At 45.3% G+C, this 18,092-nt stretch overlaps 1 protein-coding gene across 2 annotated transcripts in view; it reads left to right on the top strand.

Annotated features, from left to right (window-relative positions):
• Window positions 1-2,366: 2,366 nt before the first annotated feature.
• The window catches only part of SUSD4 (sushi domain containing 4), a 75,693-nt gene continuing 59,967 nt past the window's right edge, over window positions 2,367-18,092 (top strand). Inside the window, exons 1-2 of one of the 2 annotated variants that reach the window (XM_074820626.1) lie at window positions 2,367-2,402; window positions 2,837-2,992. In XM_074820626.1, the coding sequence (XP_074676727.1) occupies window positions 2,872-2,992 (121 nt within the window). In that variant the 5' untranslated portion in view covers window positions 2,367-2,402; window positions 2,837-2,871. Of the gene's footprint in view, window positions 2,403-2,496; window positions 2,586-2,836; window positions 2,993-18,092 lie in introns of those variants that run through there. The other variant, XM_074820625.1, reaches the window with a different exon arrangement.

Here is an 18,092-nt window from a genome sequence, read left to right on the forward strand (position 1 = left end):
TCAGCTCAGGAGGATGCACAAAAATTGATTACAGATGTCAGTTTTGGTCACTGAGCTGTTGTATCCCTTCAGGCAATCCACCCCTTCCAGAAATGAAGTCCAAGCCAAAGCAGAGCAGCTCCTTCCTCTCTGCCTCTCTGAGGTCAGGCTTGCCTCAGGCTCCATCCTCCTCCTCTTCTTGCCTCTCCTCACTCTCTCTGGCCTTTCCTGGGTTGCAGGAGCCCTTCCCTGCTCTTGGCTGACAGGGATGCCCGCCAAACTCTTTCACCCACTGGGGGCCAGGCCCCCAGCCCTTCAGCCACCATCACCATCTTGCATCCTATATCCCCATGCTGCTTGGCAAGAGGTGAATTTTTACAATTCATTAAGATTTTGAAGAAGAGCTGCTGCGCAAGTGAACATTGATTTCCCAGTGCTGTTTGGAGCGGTGGCACTCCCACTCACCAGGGGTGGCTGACAAACACCCAGAGCCCTTGGTTGTCCTTCCTCAGGCTGAATGGCATCAGGAGCACAGCCACACACACATGGGGATAGGAGCAAACGGCAGAAACAAGGGTTAAGTAATACCCATCAACACTGACAGACATTACTTCATTCATCTCTTCCTCCTTGGAAGGTCAGTATATATCTGGGTGTATTGCCCCCATCCATGCTGAAGGCAGACTTTGCATCCAGCGCTTTGCATTTTAATCACTGCAAAACAGGAATAGCACTAGCTTGCTAGGGACATTATCTTTTGCTATTTTGATTTCAAAAATTAAAGCTATCAAACCTAAAAATGAAGATCCTTCTATTACAGATAATAGGAATTGCTGCGTTATTTCGCTGTCCTGCCACTTGTAGTAGCCAACAGCTTATTGCCTCCAAAGAATCATCTCTATCATGTAATTGTGCCTGTGTTGTATTTACTCGGCTTAAGAGAGCTATTACTAACTTGAACTCCCTCTTTGGACTGGCTTGGGAGGTGAAAACTCACCTGGTCAGGAAATGATGCTTGGGTGAAAAGGCTCTATAGTTTCCAAATTTTCCTATTTAAAAGGAGCAGAAAAGGTACCTCAGAGATAAAACACTCTCTTAGCTGAAAATTGGCCACATACTTTTCCTTTCTTAATGGAAGACCTGTATTTCACTACGAGATACCCATTTCCTCCAGGGGAGAGTAAAGAGATAAAGAACTACACTTCTTACACTGCTCTTTGAACTGATACACGATGCACTGATTTGAGCTAAAATCCCTCTTGAATAGCCTTAAGTTTTAACTCAGAGGAGACAGCATCAGGTAGCTGAGGCACTTGAAAGCATCTCCAACTGCACGTATACCTTTACCAATATTGACTATGAACTTCGAAGCACCAGGATGTGCTATTTCCACACACTGTTTGCAGGAGCCCCTGTATCTTTGGGTAGGGGGTTGCACTGAGTTCAGGCATGTTTTGTCACAGATCCGTCTTTTCTTGTCCCTGGTTTTCTTCCCCTTGCTGTGTCCCGGGAGCGTGCTGCACACCTTAATCTGCTTCTCAAACACCAGCTCTACAAGCTCCTCAGCCAGCGGAGACCCTCTGTTGCCTCTGAGCAAGGGAAGGCCTGCAGCGCCCAGCTGAGGGTAAAGGGCAATACCCCGAAGTCAGTGCGCGGTGAGAGGCACCAGGACACACGGAGCTGTACACCAGCTGTTTAAGCCACAAGACAGTGTCTCCGATTCAGTGATTCGTGGCAGTTAATGTCACAGATTGACTAAATCCAGCTGGGTGCCGCTTTCCAACAGGCAAGTTGCCTCAGCCGGCAGGCCTGGGCGTGCTGCCTTTGCTCACGGCAGCTGATGGGCGACAGCACTCTGTAATCCACCTTCTGACCCCCCAAACCGCGAACAGTGCGGCGCTGGCACCAGCACTGATAAACCGCCTCTCACATCTCGCGTCATGCCCCCCTGGGGAAGCATCGGGCGTCTTAAAGATGCTCCCTCAGCGCTGCCCCCCACGAAGCCCCTTTTGAAGTGACAACGATCAGAGCCCCCCCAGGAGCGAGAGCCTCAACTCCGCCTTTCTCTGCCATTGCAAGTGTTTGGGTGCCCCCGGTGCGGGGCAGGGAGACCCCCCCCCCACCCCCCGCCCCGCCCGGGCGCCCCGCCGGCAGCCCCCCCCCCTCGCCGGCTTGCCACCCGGCGGGACACCCGCGCCGAGCCACTCCGCGCCGCGCCACGCCACGCCACGCCGAGCGCGGAGGGGCGCCGCAGCCCTGCCCGCGGCTGCCATGCGTGTGCGCCGCGGCGGGGCTGCCCGCGCTGCCGCTGGGCGCCGGCGGTCCCGCAGCGCAGGGCTCCCCGCGGCGGCGCTCCGCTCCGCGGCCGCGGACGGGCGGGCCGGGCAGGTGCGCGCTGCGGCTCCCCGCTGCCCCCCTCCCAGGTAGGGCCCGGCGAGCCTGCGTGTGCGGCGTGGGTGTGCGCGGGGTGGGGGGGGTGTGGGGGGGGTGTGCGCGGTGTGTGCGCACCCGGCCGGCCCCGTCAGGCTGCCGAGCCGCAGCGGCGGAGGCGGCGGCAGCAGCCGCGGAGGTGCCCGCCGGCGCTGGCGGGGCGGGGGGGCCCGCAGGTAGCGGCGGCAGGGGCGGGGGGTTGCGGCGGGGCAGCGCGGGGGCGCACGGCCGGGGGAGCGGCGGGGCCGGGAGGGCGGCGGGGCGGGCGGGTGCGTGCCCCGGGGCGGGCGGGGGGGGGGTGGGGTGGGGGGGGACGGGGACGGACGGACGGACGGACGCGGGGCGGTGCGGGAGCGGCGGGGGGCGACCCGCGGAGCCGGCGCTGAGCCCCGGGCAGCGGCGAGGCGGAGCGGGTCTCTCGTTGCAGGCGGCGGCGAACCGGATGCCTTTGGCGGGCAGAAGATGTGTCATGGGAAGCAGGAGAGCGGCGGCGGGGCCCCCCCGGCGGCGCGGCGGCGGGCGCTGGCCGCGGCGCTGTGGCTGCAGCTGGCGCTGAGCCTCGGCCCGGGGCCGGCGGCGGGCGGTGAGTGCGGGGCCCCGGCCCCGGCCCCCTCCTCCGCCCGGCCCCCGGGCCCGGCCCCCCCCTCCCCTGCCGCCCCCGCAGCCCCGGCCCCGGGGAGGGGGGAGCGGGGAAACTTCCTCCCCCTGCGCCCGGCGCCCTCCGAGGGAGCGAAGCGCCGCTCCGTCCTGACACCCCCCCCCCCCCCCCAGCCCCCCCGTGCTCGCAGCCTCCGGCCCCCCGCGTGGGGACCCCCGGGGGGAGGGAGCCTCACCCCGCGCCCTGCTAGGGAGCAGTAGCTCTGTGTAAGTACAGCACGATTTTGAAACGGCGTGATTTTTGTAACTGAAAAGCGGGGTGGGGGGGGGAAAAAAAAAAGAAAGCGCCTTCCCCCACCGCGGTCCGCTCGGACATCTCTCCGGTGGCTCTTAGTGCTAAATCCCCATGCAGCTGGGAGAAGCAGAAATTTGGGGAAGAAGCAAGCGATTTGGGGCTGAAAATGCAACGTCCTTCAGCACTCGCCTCGTGGAGGAGCGACCCAGACTTATTTGGCCTTTTTCATTTTAATTACATTTTTACACTATCATTTTAAATTATTGAGCCTGTGAGATATTTTCAGCAGGTACGTTTAATTACAAAATTGCTCTAAATTGATTCCATAATTAGACTTGGATTGCTGGAAAAGTCTTAAAGTAAACTGCTTTGCTGTAAAATGAACTTAGCTGTGATAATGAGAGCAGCTTCACATTTCTACTCCGGCATGGTATTATATATTTGTGTTGGGGGAATAAGCCATTTTATGATTGAATCACATCACTAATGGCAGGCAGAGTCCAATATAAAAATTGCCCAGGCTTCTCATGCCAAAGACTTATGCCAAAATTTCCTAACTTGAATGCCTAAGCCCAGGCAGCTCTGATCCAGATGTGTTTTGTGTCACTGAACGTAGACTTACAGAAATACGGCTGAAGAGGACCTCAAAAGGTCGTCTTGTCCATCCTCCTCCTGATGTGATTCACTCCTAGTTTTCTATCTGGAGACGATAATGCCATTTTCCAATAGAAATCCCGTGACTGCAAATGTGATTCCAGCTAAACAAGCTTTTAAACTGTTGCAGTCCCTAAGAATCCCTCTTTAGAAATCAATGGCTTTTTTTCCTGCAACTGCGTTACCCTTGGTTTCCTGGCCGGCTCGCGTTTCAGCGCGGTGGTGCCATTCTGCCTGTCCTGTGCCTTCCTTGCAATTGGACTTGTGTGAGCCCCTGTCCTTCTCTAACCTCCTTCTTATGGCTCCATTCATAAAAATGAGGCTGTTCCAAGGCCCCCTCCTCCCTGAGGCTGTGTGTATCCCACAGTTTGATTGTCGGCATTTATTTAGCTGATTAGTGAAAGAGGTTCTTCAAAATATGGTTTATGTCTCCCTTGAATGTAGTAGGTTTCATCGCAGCCTGCAATAAATTCTTGTGTGATGTTGATTGTTATTAACACCGCTGTCTTTCACCTTGGTAGTGTAACTAATTCTGTATCAAATTCCATTTGTAAGGCATTTTAGGATCTTTCAAGAATTATTTTTTTCGGCTCCAGAGTCTAGGAGAAGGCAATACACTGAACGATTGTGCATGGGTAAAATAACCAGTGAGAAGTATTCGTTGCTGTTCTTAAGTTATTATTGCTGTTATTTTCCAGTGTGGTTGTACTCGGGAGTTAGGCACTGTATATATACCGGTAAATGTACAGAACTTTCACGTGGTAGAATGTATGGTGGTTGGGGTTTTTTCACCCTGAGTCATTTGAGTGGTAAAAATAATGAGCTTTGTAATTAGAACAGAGGACTGTAAATTAGGATGTCTCCTATTTTAGGCTCTGTCGTATCTGTGAGCGAGCTTACTGTGCTTACACAGCTTGCTGTGAAGGCTCAGCTTTTGGCTCCCCAGCCTGTGACCCAGAGTTTGAGAACTTGTAAGCAGCCTTTGACATCAACCAACGTTGTACTTTCCTGGGAACTTTGAAAATTCCGTTTCTGTAGGACTCTTTATTTTATGGATTTGCGTATCCAGACAGAAGGCACCCAGCATTACTGACTGCTTTGGAAAATGTAGCCCCAATCTCTTTCTATCTTCTCATTATCTGTTAAATAAGGATAATCATACTTCTCTCAGAGATTTGAAAAGAGCTTTGATGACATTTAATGAAAATACTATGGAGGTGGAAAGATTTTGTTTCAAAAGCTTTAGAAAAACAGCAGTGACAATATGCTGAAATAAAAACCATCTCATATTAAAAAATGAAAATGAATAGTTTAGGGTTATTTTTTCTATATTTTTTCTATAAAGCAATCCAAAGCTTACATTTTGGATCCCATTTATAGCTTCTTCCCTTCCTTAGCTGATACCAGGATTTGGCTCCTCTAATAATCCTGTCATGACTTGTGTGACTTCTTCTATTTTATATCTGACTAAGCTCTATTGATTGTCACGTTCTACCATTTCACCCCAAATCAATACTACTTATAACTCTTTTTTTTTCCTTGTCAATAACCCTACAGAGAATAACTCTGTTTATTACATTCTGACTTTCTCAAAAGTGGATCTAGCAGAAAATTTGCTGTAGAAGTGAACTCAGATGAACAAACCTTTCAGCTGTCAATATATCTCATTCCTCCCTGATGTATTTAACCCTGCTGATACCAAATCTCTCATACTTCAGCTTGTGGCTTTCATCTAATCATCTTTGTTTATCTTGCTTTTTGCTGTAATTCCATAGTGTAGGGGGAAAAAAAAAATAAATATGAAAGTAGGAGTAGGGTGGGAAGGCTAGTAAGTGGAAAAATGAAATGCGCAAGTGGATGGTGCTGATGACAAGTTGTTTTGGAGTTTTAAGGCATTGTACGGAGTTCGCTGTTAAACCTGTAGTATGGAGATCATAGCTGTAAGAATATATTTTTACATATATTTCAAAATCCTGGAATTATATTAAAATTTTGGTGGAGAGGGGGAATTCTAAAAGGAGGGGGAGAAAAAAAGTTCAGTAAGATTCTGGTTTTGAGATTTGTTATGTGGCCTTAGAATTTTGTCATTGTACTGGTGTGTCTCCTGGGCACATGTCTGCTTTATTGTCCTAGGTCAGCTGGGTGAGCTCTGTTCTTCCACAGTGTCCTCTGCATGGCCCCATGGAGAGGCTCAGGGATGCAACAGCTCTGTAGGCTCGGATGGGGCCATGGACTGTCACCTCGTCTTGCCTCCTGGCCTCAAGCAGGATCAGGTGTGCTCATGTTCTTCTTGCAAGACATTTGTTTAATCTTCTTCTTAGAAAGTCTCCACCTCTCTTTTAAGCACCCTCTGCCAGTGCTTCATCAGCCTTTACGCTAGAAAGTTCTTCCTAAGGTCTAACCTAAAGCATCCTTGCTGCTGTTGAAACCTGCTATTTCCCATCTTGTTCGTAGCAGACGTTCAGCAGAGCTGCTGCTCCTCAGCTTTCTGGCTGTCTTTCATGTTCTGTTCCATCTCTTTGGTCTTCTGCTGCAGAAATGCAGACCCCAGTTCCTCCAACGACTGGATGGCTCCAGTTTCTCTAAACTTTTCCTAAGTCTACATCGTACCTTCTAGACTGCTGGTCATTCAGACCATGAGTTTGCTCCCATGGAGCCATGTCTCTGCCGAATACACTGCCCAGCACCTCGTCAGTGCTGAACAGAGCTGAGAAATAGCTGCCCATGCCTTAGAGGCTCCGCTCCTGCTCAGACGTCCTGGGTACCTTTGCTGTCATTTTATGACATACGGTGTATATTCAGCTTCTGATTCCCTGTAGCTGCCAGGCTTGTTCCTGCAGGGCTGCTACCTGGCTGGTTGTTCCCATCCCACATTACTGCTCTTTTTGGCGTTGCAATCAATTTGCTGGGTTTCCCTGTCCTGCAGGCAACATCCTTCATATTGGTGTGCGCCTTTAAGATGGGAAGTACTATACATCATGCATGATGGTAAAGAAATCTGGCATGTTGTGAAGCCTTCAAACATTATATTGAATGTTAGTGATACTATGCAGAACAGTGGTGGGGTTTTTTTTCTAGACCAAAGCTGAATTTTTACTGCTCTGTGATTTTATTGCATTTGATTGAAGTCTTGGTTATGCCTTGGTTATAGTATCTAACCACTGCCTTTGGATGTACTGGCTACCAAAAACACATCCCTCCGGTTTCTGAGGGTGGTGGACTTGTTTCCTTGGAGTAATACAAGTTTTTGTGTATGCTGATGATGCAGGTCCACCACAGGGCTTACTTTTTGTCAACCTCCAGTTGGTTTTGGCAAGAGAAGCCAGCCAGAGAGTCCCCCTAGCTGCCTTGCATGCACTTTTGAGATTATAAAAAAGGTTTTCTGAAAAATCAGGATGTTTTCTGATACCCTCTCGGTAAGTCTGTAGTTAATGTTAACTCACTCCCTCTCAGTGCGTCTGCTTTGCTTGTCAAGCAAAATAGACATTTCAGCCTCGAGTTCTCTGTATATTTGATGAAATCATCAGTTATTTCGCAAGATTGTTTTTAACCTCCAGCTTATTGGAGAAGCATATTTTTCCCACTGTGACACGATCTTATTCTCAATCCCACATCTGTCTCATACAACCTCCATTCTCGTCTCTGCAGACTTAAGTTAGCAGTTAAGTACCATTTTGTAGCCGTTCTGATTGCAAGTGGCAAGGCCAGCGACATCGTAGGATGGCAGCTCATCATTTGTCTTAGCGGCACATCCTTCTGCTTACAGCCTTGAGAGAGGTGGGCATATTTGATAGATTAATTTTAAATCGGTTTCTTAGCACCCTGCAAGAGGGAGCCTTATCCCTGATTTACCATGGGATTTGGAGACTGGGGTTAACTTTTCTTCTCTGTTTTGCTCCCTTACTCCCAGAATTACACTAATCTTTGATCTCTGTATTAGGGATGATTACAACTTTAGAAGAATAAATTAATTATGCTTTGCTTGATTTTCTCATCTGTAAAGCAGATAAGTGATCTATTTCATGGGCATGTTATGAGGTAGTTTGAGAACCTCCCAAAGAAATGTTACAGGAGTGAGAAATAGGGATTTTAACAAAGTATAAACTGAAGTTTACCAAAATAGAAGGTTCTTTAACATCCATGATTTTTGTTGTTGCTATGTGGATTAATAATTAAATATTCTTAACAGAATTAGGAAGATGTTATCTTTTTTGACTTTTACAGCTTCTTATGGATTTTTTCTACAGCGTTGATCATGTACTCTGTTTTTTTCCCAAATATTGTCTACTTCTGATTGTGATTCTTTTTTTTTTTTTTTTACAGCAAAATACACATTATTAAAAGTAGAAAACCTCAATTGTGCTGTGCATTTCAGTGAGGTTTTAGGCATGAAAAAGGTAACAAAGTGTGGCCCAAATTAATATTTGCTATATGCCAGTGCAAATGTGAATGAAAGACTGTGCTGCACTTAGTGGTGAACATAACTTAGTCAGAAAATGAGCTCGAGGGATAAAGCAGTGTAGTGTGTACCATTTGGTTCAGTAAGTGTAAAAATGTGCCTTGCTAGCATATTAAGGGGACCAAAGGTACATGTATGTTACCAAATTCAGTAACTTAACTGTGAAACCAACATCTCCTCACTTGGTTTTGCATCTTCTCAGCTACTCTCTTCGATGTGGCACAAGCATAGCATTATGGAACCAATTACAGGCTGTACATCTATTAGATTTCACAGTGGAGTGGTTTATAGCAGCAGTTTTCAGTGTCCACGCTTACCTTCTGACTGTTGTAGCCCATTGCTTCTGTCAAGTTTGGCCGCCTGGTTTTCAGAGGGTGCTCCCAGTGGCTTTTCCTGAACAGCTGGGCTGCTGATAGGATTTATCTAAATCTGGGTGTGTGTTTCTCCATGTACTGAAAACAGTGAAGAGGTTGTTGGTGCCATCTGTGCTCACTGAGCTTCTGGGGGGAAAATGTGTCGGACGTGTTTTCACACTCATGATGGGTGACCCCTGAATCGTATCAACATTAAATTGGGTAGTGTCCATTCTGGGTTGCTTTTCTGCTCATTATTAAGGGATTATACAAAGCTTTTGCTGTGTAGGGAAGTTCCAGAATTTATCAGGAACATAATGTGTTAAACAAGCCTTGTTTTTGTCAGTATGACCGACTTTAGAAAGTAGTGTATGCTTCATATATATAGGCTTTTTTATATGTATAGGCTTTTCTGCAAGTGTCACTACTTACTTTTGATAAGCATATCTCATTAAACCCATAATTTGACAAATATTCTTGCTTGTGTTAGGTTAATAGTAATGATAGTGATAAAAATGTGACTTTTTTCATATAACCCTTCTCATCCATAGAGTTCAAAGCACTTTATAAAGGAAAATATGTTATGTACCTTCATAGATGGGGAGGTTACTATAGAAAAATTAAATTACTTAAAGACACATTTTATGTAAGAAACAGATCTTGCCATAGACAGGGAAGAGATCCTCTGGATCTCTTCTCTGGAGGAAGTGCTCCAGCCACACTGCCCAAGTCCAGAAGGCAAAGGCAGGGACTGGGAGAATGAAGAACTGCTCGCTGTAGGAGAAGGTTGGGTTCGAGACCATCTAAGGGACCTGAAGGTGCACAAGTCTATGGATGAGATGCATCCACAGGTCCTGAGGAAACTGTCAGATGAAGTGGCTAAGCCACTATCCATCATATTGGATAAGTCATGGTGGTCTGGTGAAGTTCCCGCTGACTGGAAAAGGGGAAGCATAACCCCCATTTTTAAAAAGGAAAAAATGGAAGACCCAGGGGACGACAGGCCAGCCAGTCTCACCTCTGTGCCTGGCAAGATCACGGGAGCATTTTCCTTCTGAAAACTATGCTAGGGCACATGGTAAATAAGGAGGTGATTGGTGACAGCCAACATGGCTTCACTAAGGGCAAATCGTGCCTGACAAATTTGGTGGCCTTCTATGTCAGGGTTACAATGTTGGTAGATAAGGGAAGAGCCTGGCATTATCTACCTGGACTTGTGCAAAGTGTTTGACACTGTCCTGCACAACATCCTTATCTGTGAGTTGGAGAGACATGCGTTTGACGAATGGACCACTTGGTGAATAAGGAATTGCCTGGATGGTCACACTCAAAGAGTTGTGGTCAACGCTCAATGTCCAAGTGGAGAGCAGTGAGAAGTGGTGTTCGTCAGGGACTGGTGTTGGTACCGGCGCTGTTTAACATCTCTGTTGGTGACATGGACAGTGGGATTGAGCGCACCCTCAGCAAGTTTGCTGACAACACCAAGCTGTGTGGTGCGGTCGACACGCTGGAGGGAAGGGATGTGCCATCCAGAGGGACCTGGACAGGCTGGAGAGGTGGGCCCGTGCAAACCTCATGAAGTTCAACAAGGCCAAGTGCAAGGTCCTGCACATTCGTCGAGGCAATCCCAAACACAGATACAGGCTGGGCAAAGAGTGGAATGAGAGCAGCCCTGTGGAGAAGGACTGGGGGGTATTAGTGGGTGGAAAAATGACTATGAGCCAGCAATGTGCACTCACAGTCCAGAAAGCCAACTGTATCCTGGGCTGCATCAAGAGAAGCGTGGCCAGCAGGGTGAGGGAGGGGATTCTCCCCCTCTATTCCACTCTCGTGAAACCCCACCTGCAGTGCTGTGTCCAGCTCTGGGGCCCCCAACATAAGAAGGACATGGACCTGTTGGAGTGGGTCCAGAGGAGGCCACAAAAATGATCGGGGGGGCTGGAGCCACCTCCCTTATGAGGACAGGCTGAGAGAGTTGGGGTTGTTCAGCCTGGAGAAGAGAAGGCTCCAGGGAGACCTTATAGCGGCCTTCCATCGCTTAAAGGGGGACTACAGGAAAGATGGGGAGGGACTCTTTATCAGGGGGTGTAGTGATAGGATGAGGGGTAACAGTTTTAAACTGAAGGAGGGTAGATTTAGATTAGATATAAGGAGGAAATTCTTCACTGTGAGAGTGGTGAGACACTGGCCCAGGTTGCCCAGAGCAGTGGTGGCTGCCCCCTCCCTGGCAGTGTTCAAGGCCAGGTTGGACGGGGCTTTGAGCAGCCTGGTCTAGTGGAAGGTGTCCCTGCCCATGGCAGGGGGTTGGAACTAGATGATATTTAAGGTCCCTTCCAAACCAAACCATTCTATGTTTCTATGATTCTATGATCTTCATCCAGCACTTTCTTCTGTAAATAGAATTTAGGGAAATTCCTAATCCACATTTGTGTGATGCAGCCTTTATAATAGGATTTTTTGGCTGTGCGTCTCTTCTAACTGAAATGAGCAGCAGATTTCCTATTCACATAAATTGCTACTTAAGCAAATCACAGAGGGAGTTTTTCCAGTGTGGTTTATTTGCCTCACTCCTTTATGTCTGAGATAGCACACAGCTTTTTTCCAGACACTGAAAACATCTTCTTCGGAATAATAAAAAATAAGAAAATGTTATAAGTTAGTGTTGAGCACTGAAAAATGGTATCATGCAGTTTCTCATAGTGCAAAGCATTTATTAATAGGAATGATATTTCTGCCTTGCTCGATCATGTGGTTTGTGATCATAGTTTACATGAAAGGGTAACTAGAAAAGCATTGCATGTGATTTTTAAATAACTCTAATACACTTGATCAGTTAGAGAGAAGAGCATTGCATGACCAGGTAACTCCATGCAGACTGTGACATGAGTGCCACTGCCTTATACTGCCCATTGCAGTTTAGAAATCAGTGGATATATACTGCACTCCTGTAAAAAATGAGTTCATCTTACACCTATTTGCTCATGAAAACATAAGGTGCAATGTAAAGGACCTAGACGGATGAAATAAGTATAGTGCGTGGTACCTCGCTGTTTCATTTGCTTACTGCAAATGGTGGTGAAGCTGTGCAAAATGCAGACCTGGGAAGCACACCAGGGCTAAGGGTGCAGCAGAGTTTCTGTGTAAAGCCAAATTCTGCACTTAGTAAAAATTTACAAGATCTGGAAAAAAAAAAAAAGTTTGCTTGGCGACCGAAAAGGAAAGACAGGGCTTACAATAGATTGAAGAAGAAAATAGGTTAGGTTACTAAGGGTTAGATTATGTAGAAGTTGGGTTATCAAGGGTATCGTGAGATAGTGTCCTAAAAATAAACTCTTGTACACTGCTAAAGAAAAAGCAGGATACAGCACGCACATGAATCAGGGGAATTGTTATATCACTGGACTCCCATTCCGGAGACCTAGAGAATGCGCTAAAAAGAAGAGGTTGTCTTTGAAAATGCAGAGCCTTCAGATCTTCTCTTTTGGTACTGCAGAAAGGCAGCAGCACGCATAGTTGTTGATCTGTCAGGAGACTGGAGAGCACCATACAGATTCAAGAGAAAAGCTTCCATACGTGCTGGGAGGGAGGAGAAGATGCTCAGAAGTGGAAGCCTGTAAACGTGGCATCCTGTTCTCTCTTCTGTCATTAGCACGAGTGAATGCATACACTAAAAAAAGTATGGAACAAAAAAATTGTTTCCGTCTTTCTGGAGGTGGGACAATAGACTTGAGAGCAGAGTTACAGAAATAGGACTGGAAAAGACCTCAGAAGCACCTGTAGTTTGTCCTTCTGCCCAGAACAGGACCCACATATGTACCTCAGGGAAGTTATCATTCAAGACTTTATGTTGGAAACTCTACAGTCTCCCTGAGTATCTGACCCAGTGCTTCACTCACTTAAGCATTAAAAAGGTTTTCCTACAGTCTAATTCGAATCTTCTTTGCTGTAATGTAGGACCTTCTGTGGTTTTACATCTCTAGTGTGGCATTCCCAAGTGATACTTCCTCCACTGTGCTGCCTGTGGGCGCAAATCCGCCAGAGCTGTGTCTTTGGCCATCCTGACTGCTGCTACCACCTCCCTGGGTCAGGATGGGAAGAATCCTGACTGCTCCAGCCCGGCAAAGTGTCTCTGAAAAGTTAGATCTTAGTTAACAGTCTGGGAGCTAAGGTTTAGCAGTAACTGCCCTATTTTCATATGTTGCTACCAACGTAGAAGGAGCCATTGTGATTCTTCATGGTGGAACTTTGATTCTTCTAGCTTAGTTAAGGTCACAGCTAAGTCTGTGTTTAACATGAGATCACATATCTTACCAGCAGCTATCAAAAAGGTCAGCTTTGACTTGCTAGTTTGGAAGGGCTTGCAAAGATAAGTCACAATTGGAAAGAATCAGGAATAAATCCCAGAGCCTTCCTATAAAAGATGCTTGTTTACACAGTGTGTTCTCCTTTGGGATATTGGACCAACTCTTTGTACTTGATTGTGATGTAAACAGTATGCTTATTGCCACACTAGATTGCACCCAAGTGAATTTGTATTTTACTTCTGTAGACTGAGTGAAGTTGTATATACTGAATAGCCCATGGTAATAGATTAGATCCACACAAAAAACAGTCAGTAGCTTAAGACTTCCATGTGTGTTTGCAAATAAACAGTTTTAACTGGAATTTTTAGAAGCAGCTACTTACAGCTGTCACCACCAGTGCCTGAGTTCCCATTCCCAGTAAAATGGGTACTGATGGTGGATATCCAGAAAGATTGTGTCATTCTGGAATCTGGATTGGCCCAGAGAGAGGTGGGGGATATTAGGGAGTGTGTGGGGAGGACTTGCTTTTTTCGGCTAAAATTAAAGTTCAAGAGGTTTAGAGCAATGCAAAGAGCTGAATTAGCAAGAGGAGGACTGCGATGGTGTGAGGATTGAAGTCAACAGGACTACTTGCTTCAGTAAATCTTTTAGCTGTAAGAACTTCATGGTATATAGTATGTCTTTTATCTATTACTAATTCTCTGTAAGCCTACCATGCTATTCCTGTGTTTGTGTAATAATGATTTGTATTCTGAAAGCCATGGGTACTTAGGAGACAAACAGTCATTTTTCTGTATCGCTCCACTTAGTTGACATTTTTAGGGATATTTTGTACACATCATATTACTCAGAGAAAACACAAACGATCCACTTAGAACTGAAAATAAATAATAAATAATTTGGTCTCCTGAAAATTGGACTTATAAAATAGCTTGATTGCAATTACCAGCTTTGCAGTAATCTTGAAGGAATTAAGATAAAATGGCGTTATCATGAGCAATAGTAAAAAAGAGAATACACAGACATTTGTCTTGGTCTTGTAAAATGCAGAACACCCTTCTTGCCTCTGAAGAGGAACCATGACCCCCAAAAAGTACAGTCACAGCCATTCTGGGGGAGCAACACACTGCTGCAACTGCAACACTAATACCCCTTCTGTCCCTCCTGAGCTTCAGAGATAATCATCCTGGGCAGTTCTTCCCATCACTGACTCATACAAACACACACTCTCTTTTTTACCCTCCTTTTTTGCTCTCTTCTCTGAGACCTGAGGTTCTTCGATGAGGCCAGGGGAGAAGTACGGAGGTTACAGCCTCTCTTTTCATTATATGTAACTCCAGGTTAATACCACCAGGAGTTACACGGGTGAGCTGGTTGCAACAGCACATCCCTCTCACCCCCCATGGCAGTAGCTAGCCCAGCTCCCTTTGGGACACCTGGTGTCCCACCTCCCTTTGAGCTCCTCAGCAAGTCCTTCAGTCACAGTGGCAGGCAAGAAACAAAACAAATAAGCCCTACTTCTGTCTAGAAGCATCAATGGTGTAGATCTATCAGAAGCAACAAAATCCTTAATTTCCAAATATTATCCTGATTACACCCCTCTTTTATGTCTTGTGTTCCCCTATGTAAGTTACACTGCCGTAGTCTGGTCTTTTGACAGCATTCAGATACCTCTCCCAGCGCAGTACCCACGTTTTAAAACTCTCCCTCTCTCTCTGCTATATGATTCATGTCCCAAAGAGCAGGGTTGTTGTTTCAGGCTTTAGCCCCTTCTCTTTTTGAAGAATGACACTCAGAAATGGTTGCCCAGATGGAAGAATCCATCTTTCAAATCTAGCAGAGCCATTCACTGCTGATAGCCTGTGCATCATCTGTCACTGTTGCTCTTATCCAGTGCATCTGTCTTAGAGACCAGCACAAGAAAGGTACAATCTAGGTCTGATTTTGCCAAGACTAGGCTGGTTTGCAGAGGCTAGGATATTTTAGTCCAAAGGAAATATCGTAGCGAAAATACTCACCAAACAAAATGCATGAATTATTGCAAAGTATGCATAGATGAAGCCCAACTCCTTTATATCTATGATCTCTTGAAACTGGGTCATGATGGGACACACCACTGCACACCAGCTGTAAGAGGTGCAGTGGAAGAAATTGCAGGAAAGGGCATATGGACTAGCAGGGGCATCTGGTTATAAAGGAGGGATGAAGGAGGGGTACATAACTGTCTTTGTATGCCCCCATGCACTAATGCACCTAAGCGTGTCCTTATTAATCTTAGAGAGAGAGAGATGTGCATATATGCTGATAAGAGTAAGAAACTAAAAAAAAAAACCAGCAAAGAAATTCTGAAAAATATACTACTCTCATTGACAGTCATTTCAAGGTTCTTATGCTTGTTCTTAACATTTACAAGGTTGTTTTTTACGCTGCAAAATGGATGAGCATGGATAAGCATTGCCTCTTACACTTCTCTGGGTGCAAGAATGATATTGGATTCATGGGAGGGATGGAGAGCAGAATAGTGTTGGGTATATTTAGATTCTATTTCATTTTTATTTCATATACAGTAACATTACAGAGAAGGACTTCATTCCTCATTTCAAAGAGAAATCCATTAGATAAATTGCATTCACTGTGGGGAGAGGAATTTTATCAAAACCAGGGTGAAAGATGCCTTTTTGCAGTAGCCTTGATGTGATAGGAGGTGTGTTGCTGGGATGCTACTAATGAATGCATTTTTTAACTCTGAGTTCTGCATGTGGTGGAGTTTTCTTGGTTCTTCAAACAGGCTGTCTGAGAAACCTTGTACTTGGAGCAAGTAGATGTGTGCAGTTCAGAAAGTTAGTATGTTGGCCAGGCCACGTTTACAGTGATCTAACTTGATAAAGCAGACTGAAAAGAATTGTAAATATTTTTTTAGAATGCTAGCATTAATAGAATATAAAAAAATATAAGGGGGCACTCATTTAAAGTTGCTCAGGATTATGTCAGCTAAAAAGATTTTGCTGCAGTGCATTAGTATCGCAGATAAATGATTCATTACATTTGCCAGTCTGGCCTGTTTAAAGGTGTGATTTAAAAAAGCAAACTTCCAGAGCAAATCTTTATAAATCTGATCTGAACTCTGATAATTATTTTTTCCAACAAAACAGTGTAACAGCTCCCAGTTGCAAATGTGTAGTCATTTTAGCATTTGCTGTTTATGGTCACTTTTTGCCATACTTAATCTCAATTTAATTTTTCGGTTGTTTTGATGGAGAGGAAAAAGTCCTTTGATAGTGTATCTGTACATATAGTGTTAGAAAAAATGATTTGCCATATGCCATTTTTTTTCTGTCTTTGCAGTCAAGTGATTCTGTTATCATAAAATCTCCTCTGAAGTACAAAACCAAAGCAGTACGGGGAGCTGCAGCAGCGTTTCAGGAGCCAATGAGACTGGCAGCTTACTGTGAATGTTAACACGATACTGCTATTTGTTAGCTTGGAAATACCATTTGCTGTTTTTTCCCTGATCCGAATGTCTTTGGAAATAGGGTGATGCAGGGATTTTCCTATTCATCAGCTTTCCATTTTTTCCTGTGAATTTCCTTTCTCGCTCTGAGGCAGTCATTCAGGCCATGGGGACTCTGATTGCTAGCAGCGCTGCCAAATTTCCTACAAGAGCAAATTTGGATCTGCTGTTTTATCTTCTACACTTGCCCTTGGGAATGAAGGAGGTAGGGGTGAGTGGGGATTGTATGAGATGATTTGGCCTTATGAAACAGTTCTAAAACAATGCCTCAGTTTACATGTAGGGGTGAAAAAAATCTCGTATTTCTAGAACACAAGATGATGCTGGTCCTTCAGGTTGGATATACAGCCTCTCCTTTCACCATCTGAAGACTACTCGTTCTTGCTCCCTTACAGCCTTGTCAGTCTATACTTATCTCCTCCTCTGACCTATTTTCAAAAGTACTTACCTGAAAATAAAACGAACAGGTGAACTGATGCCTTTTCTGGGAGATTCTCTAGGAAGCTACAAGGCACTTAAAAAAATGTTTAATGTGCTTCTTTTGTAATTTGGCTCCTGTGCAGCCTTCTACAGATCATCTGGTCTATCTGTCTGGATCAGCTAGCTTTTAAGAAAATTCTTCACAAACACTTTATAATCATTTGCCTTGATCTGAAATGCCAAAAAAAAAAGACAGTAAAAAAAAGACAGGGATGTACAGATGGGGAAAAAAGGGATGGAGGGATGTGTTATTCAGAGGGTTTATGTAGAGCTTCCCTTTCTTCCTAGTTGTAATGGTAATTTCAGTCTTGATTCTCTTATTGAACTTGACTGTATTAGTTTTGTTTATTCCAGCTGTCCTACTGAGTTTTGAAACCAAGGGCTGGTTGGTGCCCAATTCCAGCATGCTCATGTCCTTACTATCATTTCATGGTCTGTGGTAGGAAGGGAGTGATTCTGTATGTATAAGCCTAATGACCTGAATTTGTAAAGATAAATAGCAACACTGCTACTGGCATCACTCACTATCATTTTTAGCTCATCTTTCCATACCAGATGCGTCTTTTGTTGAACAATCCAATATTGCTGAGGGGTTTTAACCTTCATGTTTCTGTTTTTAATCAGACTTCTGCAAGGTGTTAGGCATCTGTTCAGTTTCTTTTCATAATGGGCTCACTCCTTGAGAGTGAGAAAGCTCTCTGCTTTTCTTGTATGGTATGGGTCCTTGCTTATATTTCTAAGGACAGACACTTCGCAACTTGGACTGTTGCTAGAAACAGCCAAAGTAGAAAAGGTGATTGGCTTAACTGAAGCAGCAACACAGAAGTCTTTGGATCGGGTTTGTGCTAGTCAAAGCATAAATATTTTCTCCATTTCCCTTCAGAATGTTAATTATTTTATATTTAAAGAATAATTTTCAGAGGTGAAACATTTGGTAGTACTGATACAATAAAGAAAGAATCACATTTTCCTGTGGGTTAACTGATCCATATTCAATTTGGAAAATTACACTGATTTCTGAAAGCTTTTG

Source organism: Strix aluco, chromosome 3 (genome assembly GCF_031877795.1).
Source record: "Strix aluco isolate bStrAlu1 chromosome 3, bStrAlu1.hap1, whole genome shotgun sequence".
NCBI lineage: Eukaryota > Metazoa > Chordata > Aves > Strigiformes > Strigidae > Strix > Strix aluco.